Below are 21,907 nucleotides of genomic sequence, written 5' to 3'. Positions count from 1 at the left end.
GTCAGTCAGAGAAAGACAATTATTGTATATGATCCGACTGACATGTGGAATTTAAGAAACAAAACAGAGGATCATAGAGGAAGGGAAAAAAACTGGGAAGAAATCAGAGAGGGAGGCAAACCCTAAGAGACTCTTACCTCTAGGAAACAAACAGGGTTGCTGGAGGGGAGGGGCTGGGGGCTGGGGTAGCCGGGTCATGGGCATGAAGGAGGGCACGTGATGGAGTGAGCACTGGGAGTTACAGACAACTGAACTCTACATCTGAAACTAATGATGTACTAATTGAATTAAACTAAAATAAAGCGGTGCCACTAGCCACATGCGGCTTTTTACATTTAAATTAGATAGAAACGCAGGTTCACTCGCTCAGCGGCACTGGTCCAAGCAGGGGCAGCTCGGGTAGCAGCTGACTGAGCACAGGTCCCAGGGAGTGGTGCGTGTGGCCCACCTTCTCTCCCCGTGCGCCTTCCCTGGGCGTGTTCTTCTGGGACAAATGGTGTGCTTGCCACAGGACATTCAGACGAAAGAGACAAGAAAAAGTGATGAAAGCAGTCGTCTCCCCACTCGGATAACCTCCGTAAGCACGCTGGGTGGTGCCTTCCCGTGTGTACGTACGTGCGCTCCTGCAGTCGCCCCGGGCGCTTGCTGTCTGTTCTCTGCGGCCCCGGGGAGTGAGCGCTGCTGGCCCGCTCGCGGAACAGATGAGGAACCGAGGCCACAGACGAAGCTGCTGCCCAAGAGGCGCGGCTGTCCTGGCGGCGCGCGTGCCCGGTCAGTCCCTGGAGCTCTGGAGTTCACGTGTGAGCCCCTAGGCTGCCCAGCTGCCTCCCGCGAGCGTGGGCAGGGCCATGTGCATGCGTGTGGGCATGTCCCTGTCTGGGGAGCCGCTTCAGGGGCTTCCCTCTGGACTCGGTGTTCTCACGGTGCGGGCATCGCGCCGTCCACGGCACCCCTCCCTCCGCTCCTGGCCGTGGGCGCCCTCCGGGCGCGTCCCTGACAGTCCGTGAAGGGTGAGCGCCTGACCACAGTGTTTTCAACCCCGTCGTGCACCTTTTGGGTGTTTCCAGGTTTGCTAACGTTTTCGCTGCACGTGATAGAAAAGCCAACACAAACTAGTTTTAAGTAAAAGTACTGTGTTTACTCCTGAAACTTACCTTTGGATTTCCACAGTAGATCATTGCGGGAATGAGATTGTCAATACGTGGTTCTCAGCTCTCCTGTGAGGAGTTTTTCTCTCTTTTTTGTTATGTCTTTATTAGGGTATTTGGGGAAAGCAGAGTGTAGCTGGGGAGGCCTGCCACCTAGTCCTGTCTCAGCTGAAAATCAGATGTGAGCATATACTTTTACCCCACAGCCCTTCCTCCAAGAAGCTCACACTTCCTTTATTTTTAACTTTAGCTTTCTGCTCTGTTAGCAGGGAGAAGAGGAGCTCAAATTAGTTTGCTTTGTATTTATTTTTTACTTGACCTTTTCACTTCTAAATTTTGAGAAGAAAGTGTGAGATTCTTTTCCCTGCATAATTTTCTTCTGAAGGTGGTGAAGTTAACCCCAGGGTAGCATGTCCGGCATTTTCCATTCATGAAACAAACTTTCAAATGTTAATCTGTTTATGAAATAATTATTAATTTCTTTTTCAACTAATTTGGAAAATGGTACAGGTGTATCCCAAGTAACGGTTGTGTTTCCAGCCAGTCTGGCAGGTTTTCAAGACCGAGGGGGCTGGGGTGGGGTGTGTGTGGAGGTCGTTTTGTCCGAGAACCAGGTGAGGCAGGAGTGCAGAGAATTTGTTCACTATTTGGTTTTTATTCATCTTTTTCCTTCAAGAATTGAACTAAATACTTGTCACTGATGGGAACCTATTTGAATTCCTAGGAGATTAAACTCTTCACCTGTAGCAGCTTCAGGACTAATCCTAGTATGCCTAAGCCCACGAGCATCCCTTTAGAAGTTCCGGGAGTCAGGGGGTTGCCAGCACTGATTGTGCCTTTAGTATTTCTAGCTCCACTTGTTGTCAGGATTCATTTTATTTTGAATAAGTAAAGCATACAATTTAATAACAGAAGGCCCCGCCCAGGAAACTTGCAAGGGGGAGAGAGGTGGGCCCCGCACACCACTCCTCGGGACCTGTGCTTATTTACTCTGAATAAGCCATTGTTTTTAAAAGGTAATAAAGAAACATATTAAATCTCATATAAAGTGTTTCAAAACAGATTCCTCTCAGGCTTCATAAATGCGAGCTGTGCATCTGCCTGTATTCTCCAGTGGATGCTGGTGTGTGCACTGCTGAGATCTCTGTTTCTGCATCTGGCACCTGGGACACCCACTGCTTCCCATGCTTCCTGCCCAGTGGCGGTGGCTCAGACAGCACTCGGTGGTGTAACTACCACCAAGGAGCATCGCACGGAGCTCAGATGTGCCCTCACCCTCAGTGAGTTGTCCCAGAGCATGCTTCTGTGGAACTTCCCGCCCAGGACAAACCGCGGGGTGCAGCCAGCGCCCAGACCCTCCCGCCGGCCTGGCGTCTAGGTGACAGGTGCGTCACCCGAGCACCTGACCTGCAGCTCTGGGTGGTAGGCCTGCTGGCCTGCTTGTTGGTTTTAACTTTTTTGTATAAATACAAGGAAAGCATCTTTGTGTGTCTTCTCTTTTGTTCAGGATTGTATCTGAGAGGCTCGGTCTGGTGTGGGGGTTTTTAGTGTTGTGTAAAATAGTCCCTGTTTGTCCGCATCGTCCGTTCAACTCATCCTTCTGATGGCGGCTGTTTATCATCCGGGGCGTTGTGAGTAAAACCACGGTGACCATTCTGGTACACGTTTTGATGGAGAAGCACCAGTCTTCCTGGGCTTGGGCCCTAGGTGGACATACTTGAACATCCGTGGGTGTTCCGCTCTCTCCACACCCCCCCCTCGGGGCATGGGCAGTCGTCATCATTTCTGCCTTTTTAATCTTTACTATTCTCAAAGGTGCTCTGTGGTATTTCCCCGCGGTTTCAATTTTCATCCCCCGATGGCTGATGACATCGAGGACTTCTTTCCTGTGTTTAGTGTAATCATTTGGACTTTCTTTCCTCCCTCTCTCCCTCCCTTCCTTCTTCTTCTTCTTCTTCTTCTTTTTTTTTTCTTAAGATTTTATTTATTTGAGAGAGACAGAATGAGCAGGAGGGGCAGAGGGAGAATCTCAAGCAGACTCTTCACTGAGCACTCAGCCTGACACGGGTTCGATCCCACGACCCTGAGATCATGACCTGAGCCCAAACCAAGAATCGGGTGTCTAACTGACATGAGCCATCCGGGTGCCCCTGGACTTTCTTTTGATTGCCAGTTAAAGTGCGCAGCTCACACTTCTGTCCCCAGGGAAGAAAATGGGGGTGGGGGTCAGGGCTCTCTGCCACAGCTCTTGTCACACCTACATCTTTTCTTAAAAACAAGCAAACCTTTGTTTCCCTTGTCACTTAAAGAAATTGGCTCATCATTTCTTTTTTTTTTTTTCTTTTTAAAGATTTTATTTATTTGACAGAGAGAGACACAGCGAGAGAGGGAACACAAGCAGGGGGAGTGGGAGAGGGAGAAGCAGGCTTCCCGCGGAGCAGGGAGCCCAATGCGGGGCTCCATCCCAGGACCCTGGGATCATGACCTGAGCCGAAGGCAGACGCTTAGCGACTGAGCCACCCAGGCACCCCTGGCTCATCCTTTCTGAGTTCTGTCTCAGGTGTCTTTTCTGGAGTTGCCAGTTTTAGTTTTAAGAAAGGCATGAATACTTGATAGCCTTACTATATGTGCGTGGCCAGTTCCCTGGAGATACACGGAAGCTTCTGGCAGAGCCTTGCCTCCTCTGTGCTTCTGGGGCTCCGTCTAGTGCTCTCTTCTTACTCCCTGGGCCGTCTGGGCGCAGGCCAGGACCAGCTCGCAAGCCCTGATCTCAAGTTTATCTCCAAGCACAGCTGCTCCGGGAGATACTCCTTCTGTTGTAAGTGCAGCTGGGTGGAAATAAGAGGTGAGGGGACCTGGGTCCCCGAATATCTCTTGGTTGGTCCTCCTGGGGTGAGGTGGGGAGTTGGGTCGCCAGCAGTGCTCTGTAGACCCTCACTTTCCCCTCTGGTCTGGGGACACAGGCTTGTGTTAAAGTAGGTGGCCAGGCAGTTTACTGCTCAGATGGGGACACTTTTGAGAGCCAAGGGCCTGCGGTTAGGAATTCCCGCAGATGGCATGGTGAACTGGATGTCCTGTGCCCACGGGGTGATGATCCCAGAATTGCCATCCCAAAGGCCCAGAGGATCACCAGGAGGTTGAAAGATGAACCGTGAGTTGTAAGGGGTTCTGTGTGTCCCTGTGCCACAGCCTGGAGGGTACGCTCGGGGGTCCTGTGTGTCCCCGTGCCACAGTGTGTCCCCGTGTGTCCCCGTGCCACAGCCCAGGGGGGACGCTCAGGGGTCCTGTGTGTTCCCCGTGCCACAGTCCAGGGGGGAGGCCCGGGGATGCCGTGTATCTTCTGAACCACAGCCAGATGGTGCCTACAGGGGTCATGGGAAGATCTGGAGTTGGAGACAGAATGTCTAAGTATTTCTCACATCATCTTTTAATGTTTGGTTTTATTTGTTCATGAAAAAGGGAATCTACTTGCCTTGCTTTAATCCCTTCCCTAGGGCTAGTTGGGGAAATGAAGATGTGATAATAAAACTTAAAAATATTTTGTAAAATGTTAATTATTCATTTTGTCTTCAACTCCTATTTTTTTTTAAAGATTTCATTTATTTATTTGACAGAGAGAGACACAGCGAGAGAGGGAACGCAAGCAGGGGAATGGGAGAGGGAGAGGCAGGCTTCCTGAGGAGCAGAGAGCCCGACGTGGGACTCGATCCCAGGACCCCGGGATCATGACTTGAGCCGAACGCAGACACTTAATGACTGAGCCACCCAGGCGCCCCCACTCCTGTCTATTTTTTTTTTCACTCCTGTCTATTTTTGAGAGCTTGTTTGGAGGTCCTAGCAGGGGGCGCAGCTACTCGTACACCCTTGACCGAAGAACGGTCCTCTCCTCCATCGGGGAAGGTCGTCCTCTTCGACCGAGCGCGCAGCTTCGGGAGGGACGCACATGGAGCGGTGAGGGAGGAAGGGGACACCCGCCTAGCCAGTCAGATCAGCCGAATCAACCCTGGCGATCAATGGGGCGACAGATGTCGCAGCCAGATCGCCCTCACATCCACTCCTGTCTATTTTTAACCGGTCTTGAAAGGAAGTGCCCCTAGAACTTGCTCTCTTACAACCGGTGTCCTTAATTCTGCCAAGGGAGGTACCTGGGACAGCGGAATGCACCCCTGGGTGCTGGGGGGAGGGGTGGCCCGCAGGGTCGCCTCCGTGGCTCCTGCCCGCCTGGCACGTGCCTGACTTATTGAGAGGTCTTCACCATTCGTCACTGTGTGAACGAGCTCCTCGCGCCGCCACGGTTGCAGACCCGTCAGCTCTTCCTTGCCAAGTGCAAAGGTCAGTTTAGCTTAGCCCCTTTGTAAATTTTTCAGAGATTTCACATTGGAAGTCCACAATTGGCTTTTACTTTTATAAGCAATCCACTGTTATGATTGGTCGTGTATACATGTCAGAGATGAGAAGGTGAATGTTTAGTTAGTTAAAAGTACTTTTAAACAGCTGCTAAAGGACTAGGACTCTTTTATAAATTGAGGAAAACCATGTGATCTAACACGGTTGTGGCATGAAGTTTCTATTTAATGAACGTTAGGATTAGTAGACCTACCCCGCGTACCAGTCAGGTTACTACCTGCAGAACAAGCACTTGCTCGCCCGTGGCTCGGGCCTGAGGGTGCGGGGAGGCCGTCCTGTTCCTCCTTACAAGGCTTGTAGCTGTTAGGCCAGAGCACACAGACCAGTGTGGGCAGTAGCGGAAGGAAGTGGAGTTTGTCAGGGATGTCAGGAGGACGCAGGGCCCTTGCTGCGCCTGTGGCGGGCCTGGCAGATCCGCCATGACAGCCTTTTCCACGGAGCCTGTGCAGCCCCAGGGTGCGTGTCAGGGTGGCGCTGGGATCAGTCACAGAGGCGCGAGGGCGTGTGCCCTTCCGTGGGCAGAGGGGCAGTGTGGCCAGTGGGGGGAGTCCCGTGTGTCCCCGTGCCACAGTCACTGGGAGAGCTCCTCACTCACTGGGAGAGCTTTGCGTTTGCAGGGTCTTCACGGAGGAGGTGGGGCTGCCCTGAAACAGACATGAAAACTGTTGACCGTCCCTTAATTTTTGTTGATTGGGAGCGTGTCTGGGCAGCTCAGACTGATCATTTTATTCAGTCCTTGGCTGTGCTGCGTGCGGTAGGCACTGCCGCTAACCCTGGTTTCTGGGAGGGAAAATGCGAGGCGCCCGGGGCTGGGGAGCTGGGTTCTCGAACAGACAGGCTCTCCACTCTGCTCCTCACTCTGGGCACGCGGGTCCTACTGTTGTGTACCGAGGCCGGGGCTCGCCGGGGAATGGGGCCTGGAGCTCTCCCTCGGGACAGCAGCTGTGAAGCAGGGTGGTCTTTGCGAGACACTTCTTTCTGCTGCACAGCCTCGAACCCGCTTGTGGACACGCTTGGTGAAGGCCCAGGGGGAGTCCAAGTGGCCAGTCGTCTGGGGATAGACGGTATTGTGAACTTAGTTCTGTTCCCTCCTCCCAGAAATGCAAAAATACATGTTTTTGGATGTTTGATCGCACCTGTTCGTGGTCAGGAGGAGGTGACCCACTTTAGTCTTGCTGTCTGGCTGTTGGTCACAGAGTGGTTCTTGGGGGCCCGTGGTCACATAGGAAGATTTGCGGCACGCTGGCGTCCTCGTTGGGCACAGGGGCGCCAGGGTAGTGGACAGCTTCTGTGATGGCTCTGGGTGACCCACCTCCTCCAGGCAGAGCGAGCCCTGGGGCCCATGCAGAGTTCACAGGGGTTGGACATCCCCCCATGCTGTTCACCTCTGTGTCATGGTGTTACGGTTGTGACTTCCTGTGGGCACACGTCTTTGACGTCAAGCTGAGTCTACCCCTCTTTCGGCATCCTTGGGTTTTGAACTTTACGTGTTCACTATGTAAGTTTAAGAGTGGAGATTCTGTTTTTATTTCTATCAGTTAAACCCTCCTGTTCTTGTAGGAGTCACAGGCTCTTTCTCCTCCTGTCTGTAACATGTCTGAGGGGTGGCTCTTGGCTCTCAAACCCTGCTGTGCAGTCTGCAGTGTGTCACGTAGCCCATGGCGTTGTGGCGGCGAGCCCAAGAGCCCTGGCCTTGCTCAGGGGGTCCAGCGTCTCACCCAAGATCTGGGCCAAGGATGACCACCAAATTAAGTGTCAGGGACAAGGACTTGTGCTGTAGGGCGCTTTATTACACTCTTTTCTGCAGAATCAAAAACTGAAGAGCTACATATTTGCTAACTAACTGATGGCCTGGATTGCCTCTGTGTCAGGAACTGTGTGCTGCGTTTTTACCGTGGAGACAGAGACCTTTGCCTGAGGGTGGGCCCTGGGGGAGGGACAGTGCTTTCTGGGACGTGGAGTCAGATGGCCCTGGCTGGCCATGTGTCCCCACGTCCCCGTGTCCTCGGGGAGAACTTCCCTGGGCCTACCTAGTTGCATCTAATAAACAGGACCAGACTGGGAAGCAGCCCTGGACGAGGGGAGGACGAGCTCCAGGCCAGACCTGAGCCTGCGCTCTCTGGTGGTGTCTTTGAAGAACACTTCTTGCGTTTCTGAGTTTCTTTTAAGAGATTCTACATTTTATTTGAAAACAAAACATGCTCATTGTGAACCGTGCGTACTTTGCAGAGATGCAAAACTGGAAGAAGGAGGCTCTGTGAGCCCCACTGCCCCACAGCAGACACTGGTAACGTTTCATATGTGAGTCTGTTTGCATCTGTTTTCCCGGGCAAATACGTAATTTATCCCCAGAGCACAGCTGATAGATGGCGTCCCTCTGTGTGTTTCTGCAGGCCTCTTCAGGTCACTGGAATGGGACATGGCACAGATGGACATAGACTAACAGCTGGCACATGGACAAATGGTTTATATTTTCCCTTTCGCTGCATAAACAGAGATTGTCCGGCACATGTTCTGTCTGGGCTGTGAGGACACCGTGCGAACTCGCAGTGCTGCTGTGTTTCTTGGCTTTCTTCCTCTAGGGACAGAGGTAGAGGATGCAGCTCTGTCGGAGCGCCGTCCGTCCCACGTTCTTCTCTGCAGCAGCCTGTGCCTGCCCCTCCCAGCTCCCACGGGGGTGGCCTTCCAGCATGCTGGCTTGTCCTCGCCACCCTGTGTTCAGCGCTAGGCCAGCTGTTTGGGCACATGAAGGTGCTGTGCATAGGGTACATGGGAAAAACCCGGCAGGGCGCATGCCCGTGGTGCGTGTTAATGCTGGCTTCTGCCGTGTGTATGGGATTCCAGCCGTGTGTATGGGATTTGTGGTACATATGGGAGTCCTGTTGTGTGTGTATATAGAACTTCTCTATTATGTATGTGGGATTCCTGTTATATACATAGGACTTCTGATATATATGGGATTTCTGTTATACATGGGTTTACCTCACTCTGTAATGCACCTTTTTCATTACACCATGGACATGTTAGCACAATGGTACCTCCCTCTTCATAGGACTGATGCATTTTATCTATTTTCTTGCAGAGTAAAAAATAGTTTTTAAAAAAATTCCTATTTTAGGGGCGCCAGGGTGGCTTAGTCGGTTGAGTGTTCGACTCCTAATTTCAGCTCAGGTTGTGATCTGAGGGTTGTGGGACTGAGTCCCCTGTCGGGCTCTGTGCTGGGCATAGAGCCTGCTTGAGATGCTTGCTCTCCTTCTCTGCTCCTCTCTCTCAAAAAAAAAAATTCTGATTTTATATAACTAATATAATGCTCATAACTGCTTCACTTAATACAGTGAGTACATACTATTCTGTTCTATAGATGCACTGCAGTGTTTTCATAAGTCCCTGATTGATGAGGGTGCCCTTTTAATTGAACTGTTTTTTTAAAAGATTTTATTTATTTGACAGACAGAGACACAGCGAGAGAGGGAACACAAACAGGGGGAGTGGGAGAGGGAGAGGCAGGCTTCCCGCGGAGCAGGGAGCCCGATGTGGGGCTCGATCCCAGGACCCTGGGACCATGACCTGAGCCGAAGGCAGACGCTCAACGACTGAGCCACCCAGGTGCCCCTTCAATTGAACTGTTTTTTAAAAAAATCTTGAAATAATACCAGCATATGGTGTTAGAACATATTCCCACCTGTTAATGCATGCCAGTTCAGTTAAAGATTGCTCCTTTCCGTCCCCTCTTCCCAGGGGTGAACAGTTTATGGTCTGCGGCTCTCCACTCTTCTGGCCCCACTTGTGTTTGTTAGCTCCCGCAGGGCACCCTGCACAGGCCTCCCTAGGTCTTGGTGTTCGTGAATTACAGTTTTGGATTTGTAGTCTTTCTCATCTATGGTTAGGCTTTCTGTGTTTCTTCTGTGGCTTTAGTCTAAACATGGTAACACAAGGAAGACAACGTTTGTAGGGTTGTAACGGTACGTATTTTACGCAGAGCCAAGCGCTCTGACTGGAGAAGCAGAAAACGTAATCTGTACCCCAGGACTCCTGCCCAGGAAAAGAGCGTGTTTGACTGGAACCTCTGGTTTCTTTTCACATTTCTGAGCTGCATCAGGTGCCGTGGCCTCGCGTGTCCCATCCCGTTTGTTTCTTGGATTCTGCTTTGGTTTTGCTGGAGTGTGTCCTTAATCCGTTTCTTTATGGAGTGCGTGGCTGAGAGACTTGTTGGGTTCTTGCATGCAGTTACTGTGTTCCCACGCTTGATGGGTCCTTTGGCAGGTCCAGAATTCCAGGTTCTTATAATAATCTTCCCTTTAAACTCAGAGAGCATTTCCTGTTATTTTCCGCAGTCTGGTGTTGCTGAAGAGAAGTCGGGTGTCAGCTTGATTCTCGTTCTTCACAGGTCAGTGTCTTCTACTCTCCCCTGTACCTCTAGTGCTGATGATTTGGTGTAGAATCGCCCTGTGCTCTGATCTGCTTCTCTTCCAAGACCAAGTGGCCACGTTTGGATTCCCCCCTTTTGGAAAGCCCCAGACCGTCTTTGGAGGGGAATTCTCAGGCTCAGCCTAGAAGTGCGAGGACTGCCCCGTGGCTCCTCCCTCTTGGGAGATTCCTCCCCAGTTGTCTTGCACTGTACTTCCGGCTACTCCTTCGGGTCAGTCTGATTTCACATGCTTGATGCCTTAACCCCTTCCTTGAGTTCCCTTGTCTGCTGCTGAGTCCGCTTCGTAATGTTCAGTCCTATTATGGTTCATTGCCAAGAAGTACCTTTTCTGCCATTTTGATGCGGTTTGGGAAGAGAGGAAAGAAGATACGTATTTTCTCACCATTTTCAATAAAAAGCCTTTTAATCTTTTTTTTTTTTTTAAGAGAGGGAGTGGGGGGGAAGAGCAGAGGGAGAGAATCCCAAGCAGACTCCATACTCAGCACGAGGGGCTCCATCTCATGACCCCAAGACCATGACCTGAGCTGAAATCAAGAGTCGGATGCTTAACTGGCTGAGCCACGCAGGCGCCCCAAAAAACCTTTTTAGGTCACTCTTAATGGCAAGATTCCATACCTTGAATATCTTTAACAGTGGTGGTTCTTTCTAGTGGAAAAATTGCTCAACATTGTCAAAGAATTGGGGAGAGATTGAATGAGTCAGCTCCAGTAAATTTGTCAGCAGCGTGTATAAATTCGTTATGAGATACGTTATACTTTTTACCTATCGTTTTATGTCACGTAAGACAGCAGTCCTTGCACTTCAGCATGGCTGGGTAACCGGGTCACACTTACCTTGTGTGTGTGGCAAGTCAGAGTTCACACTCTGAGTCAGAAGGTTGCCAGTAAATGAACTATCACTGCCTTATCGGAATTGGAGCGGGGGTAACGAGGTTGGAGATGATTCATGATATTGGTAAGTTTAGTTATTGAAAAATTGTGATTAAAAAACCTGATGAAATTTTCTTCACTGTGTGCACAAATAGCCCGTGTTAAACCGATGTGAAACGATAAAACAAAATTAACATTATAGTGATAGAAACAAGAATGGTCGTAGTTGCAGGGCTTGATAAATTAGGGCTGTCATGGATGGCGACTGCCCTCTGGACTGTGGGCCAGTGGCCCTCTGCACAGGAGCCACACGCCTCGGAACTGAATTAGAGCCCTGTGAGCGCTAGTAACGCTTCTGGTTTAGGTTATGAATTCCACGGTTAGTGCCCCTAACACTTCACTTTTTAGGTTACCACTGACGAGCCATAGTTGTATTGAAAAAAAAAGGGACGTGAAGTGTTGTTGGTTAAGTGCCCAAGAGAGGACGGGGTTTGGGTCAGTTCAGGGTCCTCCAGGAAGGGTGACTTTGTCTGCCAGAGGTCCTTCTGAGCACCCGATTAAAGCTGTGGATGTCGTCGTTAGAAAGATGTACGTGGGCTTAGAAACGCACCATTTTGTACACAGTTTTGCCTTTCTCAGGGACGTGAAGCCTCGAGGAGTCCTTGCTCTAGACACACGTGTGAAGCAGCCGTTCTCTGCCTGGGGCACTCACCCAGGCAGCGGCCCGTACGTGAAGGTCTAGCAAAGGCTGCGCGGCTGGGTCGCACCTCTCCGCTGAGCTCTTGGTCTCTGCTCACGGTAACTGCAGGAGGGCGCGTGCGGGCCTTCAAGGACACCGTCCCCAGCTGTCGCCCTCGCTCCTCCCAAGGGAAGGAATGGATAGGGACATCTGCGTACTTGGGCTATTTTCATGATTGGCAAAAAAAAAAAAAAAGTTTTCATTTTATCAGCTTCTTTATTTTTTTCTGTTTCCAGTTTCTTCACAGTCAGATCATATTTTTTTAGAAAAGTGTCAGGTTCGTTGTATGAAGGGAAATTTAGGAAAATACCAATTTGGATTATTGAAGACTCTAAATTAAAGCACTCTTTAAAAAGAAAAAAAACCTTTTACTTAAATTCCAGAAAGTTAACATGAAAGCACTCCTGAACAGAAATGTCATGTTCCATGTGCCACTTGCTTTTATCTTCATTCTTTTTTGTTCCTTATTTCCTCTCCAGGATCACTTCCCTTCTTCTGAAACGTATCCTTTAGGGTTTCTGTTCCAAACAAGGGTCAGCTGGTGGCCAGCCATCTCGGGTACGATTTGCTGGGGAAACATCTTCATTTCTTCTCATTCTGAAAAGATGTTAGGTGGGTCTGTAGTTTCAGGCTCAGCTTTTCTCTGCGTCCCGCTGAGAGCTTCCGCCCTCCTTCCCGGCTGTCTGGGGAGCTGGCTCTGCCGGCCTGCCACTCCTCACGGGTCTGGGCGACGGGTCTGTTGGCTTCCTCCGCATGGGGTTGGTTGGGCCTCTTGGATCTGCCCCTTCCTCTGCCCCCCTTCTCCCCAGGCTGCCATCTGGTCACTTCTTCAGCTTTCTGTCCTGGTTTACTCATCTTTTCCTTTGTCAAGTAGGGTGGTAAAACCCACGGTCGAGTTTTTAATTTTAGTAATTTTAGTCTTTAATATTTCTTATTTATAGAGAGTTTATTCTTTTCCAAGTCTGATTGGTTATTCTTTGTTTTCCTGCTTCCCATCTATTTTTGTTTTTAGAGAGAGAACACACATGCGAGCATGAACGGGGCGGGGCAGAGGCAGAGGCAGAGGGAGAGACTCTCCAGCAGACTCCCTGCTGAGCACGGAGCCTGATGACACGGGGCTTGATCCTATGACCCTCAGATCATGACCTGAGTAGAAATCAAGAGTCAGCCGTTTAACCGACTACGCCACCCAGGCGCCCCACCCCCCGTTCTATTTTTATTACTTAACCAGTTATTTTATATATGGTGTGCTTGACAGGTCTGTCACATCTGAATGTCTGTTTTTTTTGTCTCCTGTTTATGTTGCTTATCCTTCAGTGCTTGCTTCCTTGCGGGATTATCTTTTTTACTGAGAGCCGCTCATTTTCCTTGGAAAACAACTTGTATGAATTCTTTGAGGCCTCAGATGATGGTGCATTTTTTCCAGAGAGGATTTTCTTTTGCTTCTGTCAAGTGTCTGTGTACCACTAGTTCAGGAAAACTTTTTCCCCAAGTCCTTGTGGATACATCTTGGAGCATCTGGGTGGTGTGATTTGGGGCTTGGGAGATTGGCTTATGGCAACACCTTACCAGGGACCTTTTGTTTCTTGCTTTGTTCACCAAAGAGAATAGTAGTCGGCATCTTCTGGTTAAAAACTTACATTTATTATGCCTTAAATAAGAGAGCAAGAAGATCAATTTGAGAGATTTCTATAAAAAATACTAAAAGTTTTTTTATTTAAACAGTTCATCTCCTTGCAATGGGTAATATTATACTAACTTTTAGTGTTTGATAAATACCTCACTGAGTACTTTTAAAATTGTGATGTTTCGGGCGCCTGGGTGGCTCAGTTGGTTAAGCGACTGCCTTCGGCTCAGGTCATGATGCTGGAGTCCCGGGATCGAGTCCCGCATCGGGCTCCCTGCTCAGCAGGGAGTCTGCTTCTCCCTCTGACCCTCTTCCCTCTCATGCTTCCTATCTCTCATTCTCTCTCTCTCTCAAATAAATAAATGAAATCTTTAAAAAAAAAATAAAAAAAAATAAAATTGTGATGTTTCTTAAATACAGACATCACATTTGTTTGACTTGGAGTTAAGAACTTCTGGAAATGTGTTAGTTCGATACGAATCTGATGAAAGGAGTTGAGAACATTGCAGGTTTATTTAACGTATAGGTGCGTGACGATCGAAGAGGCTGGTGGCTGTGTCTGTTAGTTACAGGGTCCTTCAGGAAGCTTAAGGCTTAACGGATCTTTCTAGACCTTGAAGTCTCTTGGGGCTTGGAGCTGCCCACCTGCCGGGGGCTGCCTGTGCAGTCCTTCACGCTCTGCCTGAGTAAGTCTCTCAAAATAATCTTTCTTTTCACTCTGCTTTTCTTTTTCTTTCTTTCTTTTTTTTTTTTTTAAGATTTTATTTATTTATTTGACAGAGAGAGAGACAGCGAGAGAGGGAACACAGGCAGGGGGAGTGGGAGAGGGAGAAGCAGGCCTCCCGGCTGGATCCCACAACCCAGGACCCAGGATCATAACCTGAGCCGAAGGCAGATGCCCAACGACTGAGCCACCCAGGTGCCCCATCACTCTCCTTTTCTTACTTGGCTTTGTCTTTTAGTCTGTGGAGAGACTTTTGTTTTCCTTGATTTGTTCTTGGTGTAATCCAGTGTGAGTTTCTTATGGGAGAAGGTGGGTTGACCAGCGCCTCTGTGGGCTTTGTGTTCCCTGCATCTGCGTGTGTGCTGTGGGCACAGGGCCGAGCCGCAGGCTCGTGGCTCTTGGGCTCCACTGGGGTTTGGGGCCTGAAATGCTTTTCTGTTGGTCTTATTTGTTTGCTAGCAATGATTGGGTGAAATTCGTCCTCATTTTTATGAAAAATCACTCCATAAAACAAGGGGGGAAGTCATAATAAAAACAATGTGGCTGATCATCTCTTTTAGTGCAGATCTCTGGCACAAGTAACCCCGTTAATCATGGGAGACAGACCTCAAGTCCCGCTTGTACGAGATGTTGATTCCTAATAATACACAGTGTATTATTTAAAAAAACAAAAAAGAGGTGTCAGCGCCTGGGAGGCAGACCTCCACTTCCCGCTGCCTGAGTACCCAGGTCCCCCTGCAGTGGGGAGGCCAAGGACGCCCTGTCGGGAGGCGCTGCTGCCCGCGTGCTCCCCGTGGCCGGGGTGCCTCTGCTGGCCTGTTGGCCTTTCCGGGTTGTTCGGACGTGTGTGGCCACAGGGTGGACCGTTGTCCTGAAGGGAGCAGGTGCCGAGGGCAGGGAGGGCTCAGGGCCTCTCCCACATCCTTCATGCCTGCCTTCGCCGTCTGCCATCCTGCTGACTGAGGCGGTCCCCTCCGTGCCGCGAACTGAGACATGCCTCTTCTGGGCTGGGACGATGCAGGTGCCACCTGCTGGACCCAGGGTCACACACCCCGCTCGACCTGAGTGCTTGCCCCTCCTCCCGCTGTCCCCCCCCCCCCCCCAGGGCCTTCTCTCTGTGGAGACGCAGAGCGCATGCCCGCTGCTAGGAGCATTGGGTCCCTCTGGGAACGATTGTACAACAGTAAAGTGCGGCTGGTTGGGGAGAGCTCCCTGGCCTACGTAATGAGTTGTTTTAATGTGGGCAGCAAGCTTTAATTTCCCATAAAACATGAAATTATTCAGTTTAAAAAAGTAATGTTTTCTCTCAGGTCACAAAAATATTTTCAATAATGTTTACTAATTCACTTCAAAAAATAAGATGAGGGGTTTTAAAATATAAAACAAAGTAGTCTTTTTTAAAGCCAGCTTTCTTGAGGTATAACTGACCTGCCAAAACACGGCACATATTTTAACATGTGCCACTTAGTAAGTTTTGAGACACCGGTGAGATCGTTGCCACAGTGAAGATGGTGACCGTGCCCATCGCCTTTGAAAGTCCCCTGTCCCCCCTCCTCCCCCACCCCTGACAGCCACCCCTCTCCTTGCTGTCATGAGAGGTCCCTTTGCATCTTCTAGAGTTCTATATAGATAGGGTCAGACAGTAGGCGCTTTTTTGGCGTGGCTTGTTTCACTCACCGTTATTACGTAGACACTCATCTGCGCTATATCTATCGTGGTTTATTCTAAAGTAATCTTTCTAATGAGGCAAAATATATTATTCTTACTTGCTAAGAAAATGGAATATATTGAATTTAGTAAGTAGAAGAGTGACAAAGTCCATTTTGGTTGTTCTGTTAAGACCAAAATGCTGGGGAAATAGAATGAAGAGCGCAGAAGCTTCATGGTCTAAGTGGTGGTCCCAGTGTTGAGTCGAGGCTTCCAGACTGGGGTGGATCCCATGCTCTGCACCGGGGTAGAGCGCATTTCCTCCAATTGAGCTGGACCCTGCTCAGGAGCAGGGAAGAGGTTGTGGTTCTCCAGTGTCACAGAACAGAATGTGCTCTGCAAACCACTTCCTAATTGGAATTTAAATAATATAAAAAATTTTTAAATTAAACCAGGACCTCTGGACTAGAGCGCTATTTCCTCTTGCATTTCTCTTCCTTCCTAGAAGCAGCAAATGAAAGGGGGGCCTGCGCCCTCCTCCCAGCCTCTTTATTAAGTGCTGAGTTCCTGACGGTGCGCTCATGGCCAGTGCGCCGCTCTGCGGATTTAGTCTCCTACGGCAGTGTCCTTGCCTCTTCAATGTCTGTTACCACTTTACCACGTAAAGATCTTACCTCTCCCTGTGGTAGTTCCTAACATAGAATTGACTTTATCCTTCTGAAACATCAGGTAGCCAGGGCTGGTTTGGTCATTGTTGATGATGAAGTATCAATGACTATAATTCATATACTTTGAAGGTTTTTATAGTTGAGGACAATTGAAAAACACCTATCTTCTAAAATTTCCTCTTTCGATTTTCTCATGTTGTTTATTGAAAATTCCATCCACCCCTTTGACAGAGTCAGGATCCCTAGAGTCACCCGCTGGTGGTGCTCGCCCCATTGTCATCCCTCTGTCCCTGGCTGTCCTCCTAGCCTCCAGGCTCAGCCGTCCAGCCGTGGTCCACAGAGCCGGCAGAGCCATCCTTCTGAAGACGGATCGGACCGCTCTTACCAGCGTTCAGGGCCTTCTGCTGAGGCGCCTCCCACCCTCCTTACCAGAAGCATCTTGACAGGCCTTCTGTGGGCTCATCTCAGCTGAGGAGTGTTGCTGTGTCCTTCTGGAGCCACCGGGCCCATGACTCGGGCCCTGCTTGTGGCCCTGCTCTCCATTCCCACCGGCTTCCAGTTCTTCTCTTGGGGGTAACAATTCTTAGGACTGACTAAGCACTTAAAATGGAAGATGCTATCAAAAATTAGGAAGAATGCTTCTTTGTCTTAGCACCCTTCCATTGACTGCTTATTTACTTCACTTGTCTTGAGCATATCAAGCCTTTGTATCTTGAAATAATGGGTGTCTCTAAACATAAGAGAATCTACTCAGGTGAACATCTCTGTTTAACTGTATACTCATGTTACGTATCTACAAGGTAGAAAATGAGAGTGCTTATCTTTTGGTAGAGCAAAGCCCTAATTTCCACGGTCTAATTAAATTATGATGGTAAATATCACTTTAAAAGGAAATACAATGGTTTTATTTAGTCAGTACCATTGTTACTGCCACAGCAAACCCATTGAGTGCTGAGTGATACGTGTATTTTAATAGGGCTAGTCGTGTACCTGCTATTGGCACTGGGCACGTAAGCCCTATATGAGCCCCGTTTCCTTAGCATCGCCATGGTGTTTGAGTTGTGTTAGCAGGTAGTTGGACACATGCCCATTGTAGAGACCCTCCAGCTCAGCTAATTCTGGTTCACCCTGTTTTCAGGGAAGCCCAGGAGCAGTCACTGGGAGAAGGCTCCAGAAAGCTGGTGGTGTGGGCTGAGCTGGGCCGCTGCCCTTGAGTGTGGCCGGAGATGGAGGCCCCAGAGCCGCCGCGGTGGGGGTCCCACACTGCCTGCATGCCCCGTCCAGGTTCTCGGGTCACCCCAGGCCCCGCCTGTTTCTGGGGGTGGCTCCTGGCAGATTGAGAATGGGGCTGATTGGAACTCAGCCCTGCTTTGCTAACTCGCTCCTGGCCTGGAAAGCTCCTCCGTCCTGGGTTTCTCTCTTCATTTCTGCGAGAAACGTGAGAGCTCTAGGCTGCCTCACCTGGTCCTGCCCCAGGCTTCAGGGGTTGGCACTGCTGGTGCAGAAGCTCCCTCCTTTCCTGCTGCAGACAGCTGGCTAGTGGTGGCGTCAGTCAGTCCCTTGTTGCACGTCGGCAACAGCGTAGCCACTGCTTGGTTCCACCATGCTGGACCATCCTCTGTAAAAATGGTGGCCACTGTTGGCCGTTTCTGGGTCCCGTTGCCCGGTGTTCCCTAGTACATGTTTGTTGTGAGTTGTATCATGTTCCTACAGAAGAGTGCGTGTGCGAGAGGACGATTTTCCTTACATGTTCCTCACCGTCATCCAGGAGCATAGACAGAACAGACATTGTAAGTCAGAGCCTCCCCTGTCCGGCCGTGGAAGTGCATGTCCCAACAGAATCAGACTCCGTGTCACCTGTGGCTGAACTTCGTGTCAGCGGCGTCACGGCTCTCTGGGTTTATTAGTGTGGTCGATTTCCATACATGATTCATTTTTACATTCCCGGAGTAAATCCAACTGGGTCATATATCTTTTAAAAAGATTGTTCGATTGAATTTGCTGACATTTTCTTTAGGATTTTTACATCTACATCGATGGGTCGGTCAGTTTGGCTGATAGTTTGTACATGATTTTTGTTTCCTGATTCTTGTTCTTTGTAGTTTAGTCAGATTTTCTATTTCTTCCTGAGTCAGTTTTGATAAATTTTATTTTTCTTAGAATTTGCTCGTTGTACCTAAGTTTACAAAATTTTTGAAATGAAGTTCCTAATATCCTCTTATTATATTTTTATGTTGTGAGAATTTGGAGTGATAATTCTGTTCTGGTATCTCTTGTTGCCTAACATACCCCCCGCCCCCCCAAATAAGGCACAACTTAGTGGCCTGGAACAACCACCGTTTGGTTTTGCAGGTGACCTTGTGGGGCAGGGATTGGAGCAGGGTGTAAAGGGGACAGTTTGTCTGTGCTCCGTGGGACTGGGACCTCTGCAGGGTCCCTCAGGTGACTGGAGGTGATCATGTGTCTGCAGCGTTGGTCCCAGCGGTCAGCTGGGGTTCCTAGTTCTTGTCAGCATCTTGTACATCTTGTCTGAGGGTGCTTCCTGAGCGACATGGCGGGCACCTGCCTGGGGCTGACCCGGGCTCTGTCTCTCTGCGTGGACTCACAGCTGGATGGTCTCAGCCATGAAACTGGCTTCCTGCAGAGTCTTTCGAGCCGGCAGCCCCCGAAGGCGTGGGCCCCGCACGCAGCGACTCTTCTGCTTCCACCCGACCCATCATAGTGGTCCCAGAGCTTGCTGAGACTCTCAGGGATGCCCTGAAAGGCCCACATCACTCAATGGCAGGGGTGTCACATAAAGGTGGGCACCCGGCTCTCCACTGCCCTGTTTCCAGTGCAGGCTGATGTGGTCCTTTTCTCTCTTCTCTGTTTGTTGGGATTAGTCTGGCCAGTGTCTGTCTTTGTGTGCCAGCTAGTATGTGTGATTAATGCAGATTTAATTTCTTCCTTTTTTCCCCCTCCCATTTTCTTTGGGCTTATTTTGTTCTCCTTGTACTGACTTACTGAGGTGGGGATTCATTGATATTTTTCCCCCCGTTTTCTAAAAGTGTGAGCGTGAGGCTACACATTTACCTCTGGTGTACTGCCTTACCTGCATGCCGCACATTTCCCTATGTAATCTCTCTTGCTTTTAAGTTTAAATATTTTCTAGTTTCTACTGTGATTATTTCCTTTTATCTGTGGATAACTTAGAGGAATACTGCCCAACTTCCAAACATACAGAGACTTTTCTAGTTACCCTTTGGCCTGAACACCCCTGGGGTGCATCCGTTAGGGGCAGAGGCTTCCGTGTGTGCCGTGTGTCCACGATGCTGCTCCCTGCTGTCCATCAGCTGCTGTCGTCTACTGCCCCCGTGAGTGACCACAGCCTTCTCCGTCTTTGCCCACTTCCTGTCACACTCCCCCTTTCACTGTCACTGGGCCAAGCTCTCTGCGTCTGCGACTCCAGTCCTCGTGGTGCCACACGTGGCACCTGTCCTCCGCGTGGCTGTGCAGGACCTGGAGGCCGCACCACTGCTGGAGGCGCTTGGCCGTGCAGCTAGAGCCAGGCGGCATCCCAGGACCCCCTCTTGCCATCTGCACGCACAGCCCGACGGTCCCCTGGGTATGCGGCAGCTCCCATCACCCCATCTGGTTCTTCCTGTTCAGAGTTTGCAGAACCTGATCCCCCACGATTCTGGCTCCCCTGGGGCAGCTGCACGGGGCTGTCCTGGGCGTGTTCCCTCCAGCAGATGTCAGGGCTCAGACTTCCGCCCTCTCTCTGGGCCAGCGGGTCACCGCGTGGGCACTAGAACCTGGTTCTGTGAGTCGTGGTCGTGTTCTTCCTGCTGTTGTGCTTTCTCGGTGCCATCTGTGGCCCTTTCTTGGTGCCGTGTGTGGCCCTTTCTCGGTGCCATCTGTGGCCCTTTCTCGGTGCCGTCTGTGGCCCTTTCTCGGTGCCGTCTGTGGCCCTTTCTCGGTGCCGTCTGTGGACGGTACAGTCTGTGGTTGGTACAGTGACATTTGACCTCTTTCACACATTGTCCTTCCTCCTTGGATTGCAGGAGGCTCGGGGTCCTGTTCTTTGTTCTTTGTCAAGGGGGCTCGCTCTGTCTCCTGCACACCCTACAACCAGGGCAGGAACTGCCGGCAAGATTACTGATCAGGTGGGGGCGGCGTTGAGGAATGGGGGGGCCACGGCAGTGCCACTTCTTTATTCTCCTCAGCTGGGTGTGGAGGTAGGACTGGTGGGGCGCTAGTGGGGCCAGTGACAGTGTGCACAGACCTGTGTGTGTGGCCCAGAAGCCTCTGTCCTGGACGGGATGGCTGTGTGACCTGTAATCCCAGACTAATAGGTCATTGTCATCAGTCCCCGTTAGACCAGGTGACAGCCTCATAGGACATGGGGACCATGTCTTAGACCTGTCCTCGCAGGCGTGCTGACACACGTTACATATGAATTAAAGTGAGTCACAGCTGAGATGTGGAGGGGCTTAGAGACTGGTCACTCTTAACCCTCGAGGACCTGCAGCTGGGCCAGGTGGCCCCAAGGAGGTTCGTCGTGACTGGACTGAGTCTGCACAGTTAGGGCCCCTCCGTGTTCAGAGATGCACCTGTCTATACTCGCTGCCAGTCTTCTGGGGCCTGCTCATTCTTCCTTGTAGGTGCTAGCAGGCAGCTCTTCACTCGAGAAGCCCCACTCTAAACTTTCCCTTCATGTGGATATTGGTTTGTTTTTCTAAAAGAAAATGTTAACATTGCATATTTAGGTTTTGTCAGTATATAAGCATGTTGAAATACTCTCTTTAATGAGTTGTGAGTAGAAAACATTTTTATGCTGAAAGGAAGTGGCATGGAGATGTTTCACACGCTCTGCCTGCAGACGTGCATGGCCTGTATCTTCTAAGCCTGGGAGGGAGGGCAGGGGAGGCCTGCATCCGTGCATTTCTGATGTCTGTCTGTACACATGCATGGGCGCGTGCCACACGTGTGCATGTGGCATTTTATCTTACCGAAGATGATAGGTACACACGGGGTTCACTGGAGGCCTCATTCCTCAGCATGTGGGTTGGTGCGTGTTTGCATTCGTATGTTGGTGAGCAGAGGTGGTTGAGTGTGTGTGCACCTGCCTCTTGTGACCGTGGGGGTGAAGGTGTGACTCATTATTGTGTATCTGCTTTAGAAAAGCATAAGAGTACATTAAAAGTGACTTAAGCTTGTATTTAGAAAGAGGATTTTTGATTAACAGTATTATTAGAATTCACATCTGAAGTGTTGAAAAGGCAAAGTAATTGGATCTTTCTGTTACACAGAGTGAAGTCTCTCCAGCTGGGCATGGCGAGCTTAGGGAGTGACTGAAGGAGACGTGCTGAGTGTGCCCATGCTCTCGGGGTCACTCAGCCCTGCCTGCACCCAGGGAAGCTCTGCCCAGGGTCCGAGCAAACAGACACTAAACAAATCTAAAGGTAAGGTAAAAACCTGCAAAAACCTGCTAACATTTGACTGATTAAAAATACCTTTTGCTTGATGTAAACTGATTAATTAAGGCTGTTTGCCTTTTCAAGTGTGTTTTATTAGTAACTTCCGGCATAGATTGTTTGTTGCTGTTAATTCTCTCAATCTCATGGGGCCCAGACTACGTGCAGGCCCCGCTGCGGCTCCAGGTTGGTG

At 50.0% G+C, this 21,907-nt stretch overlaps 1 protein-coding gene across 3 annotated transcripts in view; it reads left to right on the top strand.

The window, feature by feature from the left end:
* The window catches only part of ADARB1 (adenosine deaminase RNA specific B1), a 146,217-nt gene that overhangs the window by 35,508 nt on the left and 88,802 nt on the right, over positions 1–21,907 (top strand). For all 3 annotated transcript variants that reach the window (XM_028126525.2, XM_028126524.2, XM_028126528.2), the window contains one exon: positions 21,550–21,702. In XM_028126525.2, the coding sequence (XP_027982326.1) occupies positions 21,618–21,702 (85 nt within the window). In that variant the 5' untranslated portion in view covers positions 21,550–21,617. The remainder of the gene's footprint in view (positions 1–21,549; positions 21,703–21,907) is intronic.

This window comes from Eumetopias jubatus, unplaced genomic scaffold, assembly GCF_037043125.1.
Source record: "Eumetopias jubatus isolate StellerSeaLion01/CBP00866 unplaced genomic scaffold, mEumJub1_p1.0 scaffold_1, whole genome shotgun sequence".
NCBI lineage: Eukaryota > Metazoa > Chordata > Mammalia > Carnivora > Otariidae > Eumetopias > Eumetopias jubatus.
Note: the sequence above shows the minus strand (reverse complement) of the source record. Positions and strands in the feature narration are given on the sequence as shown.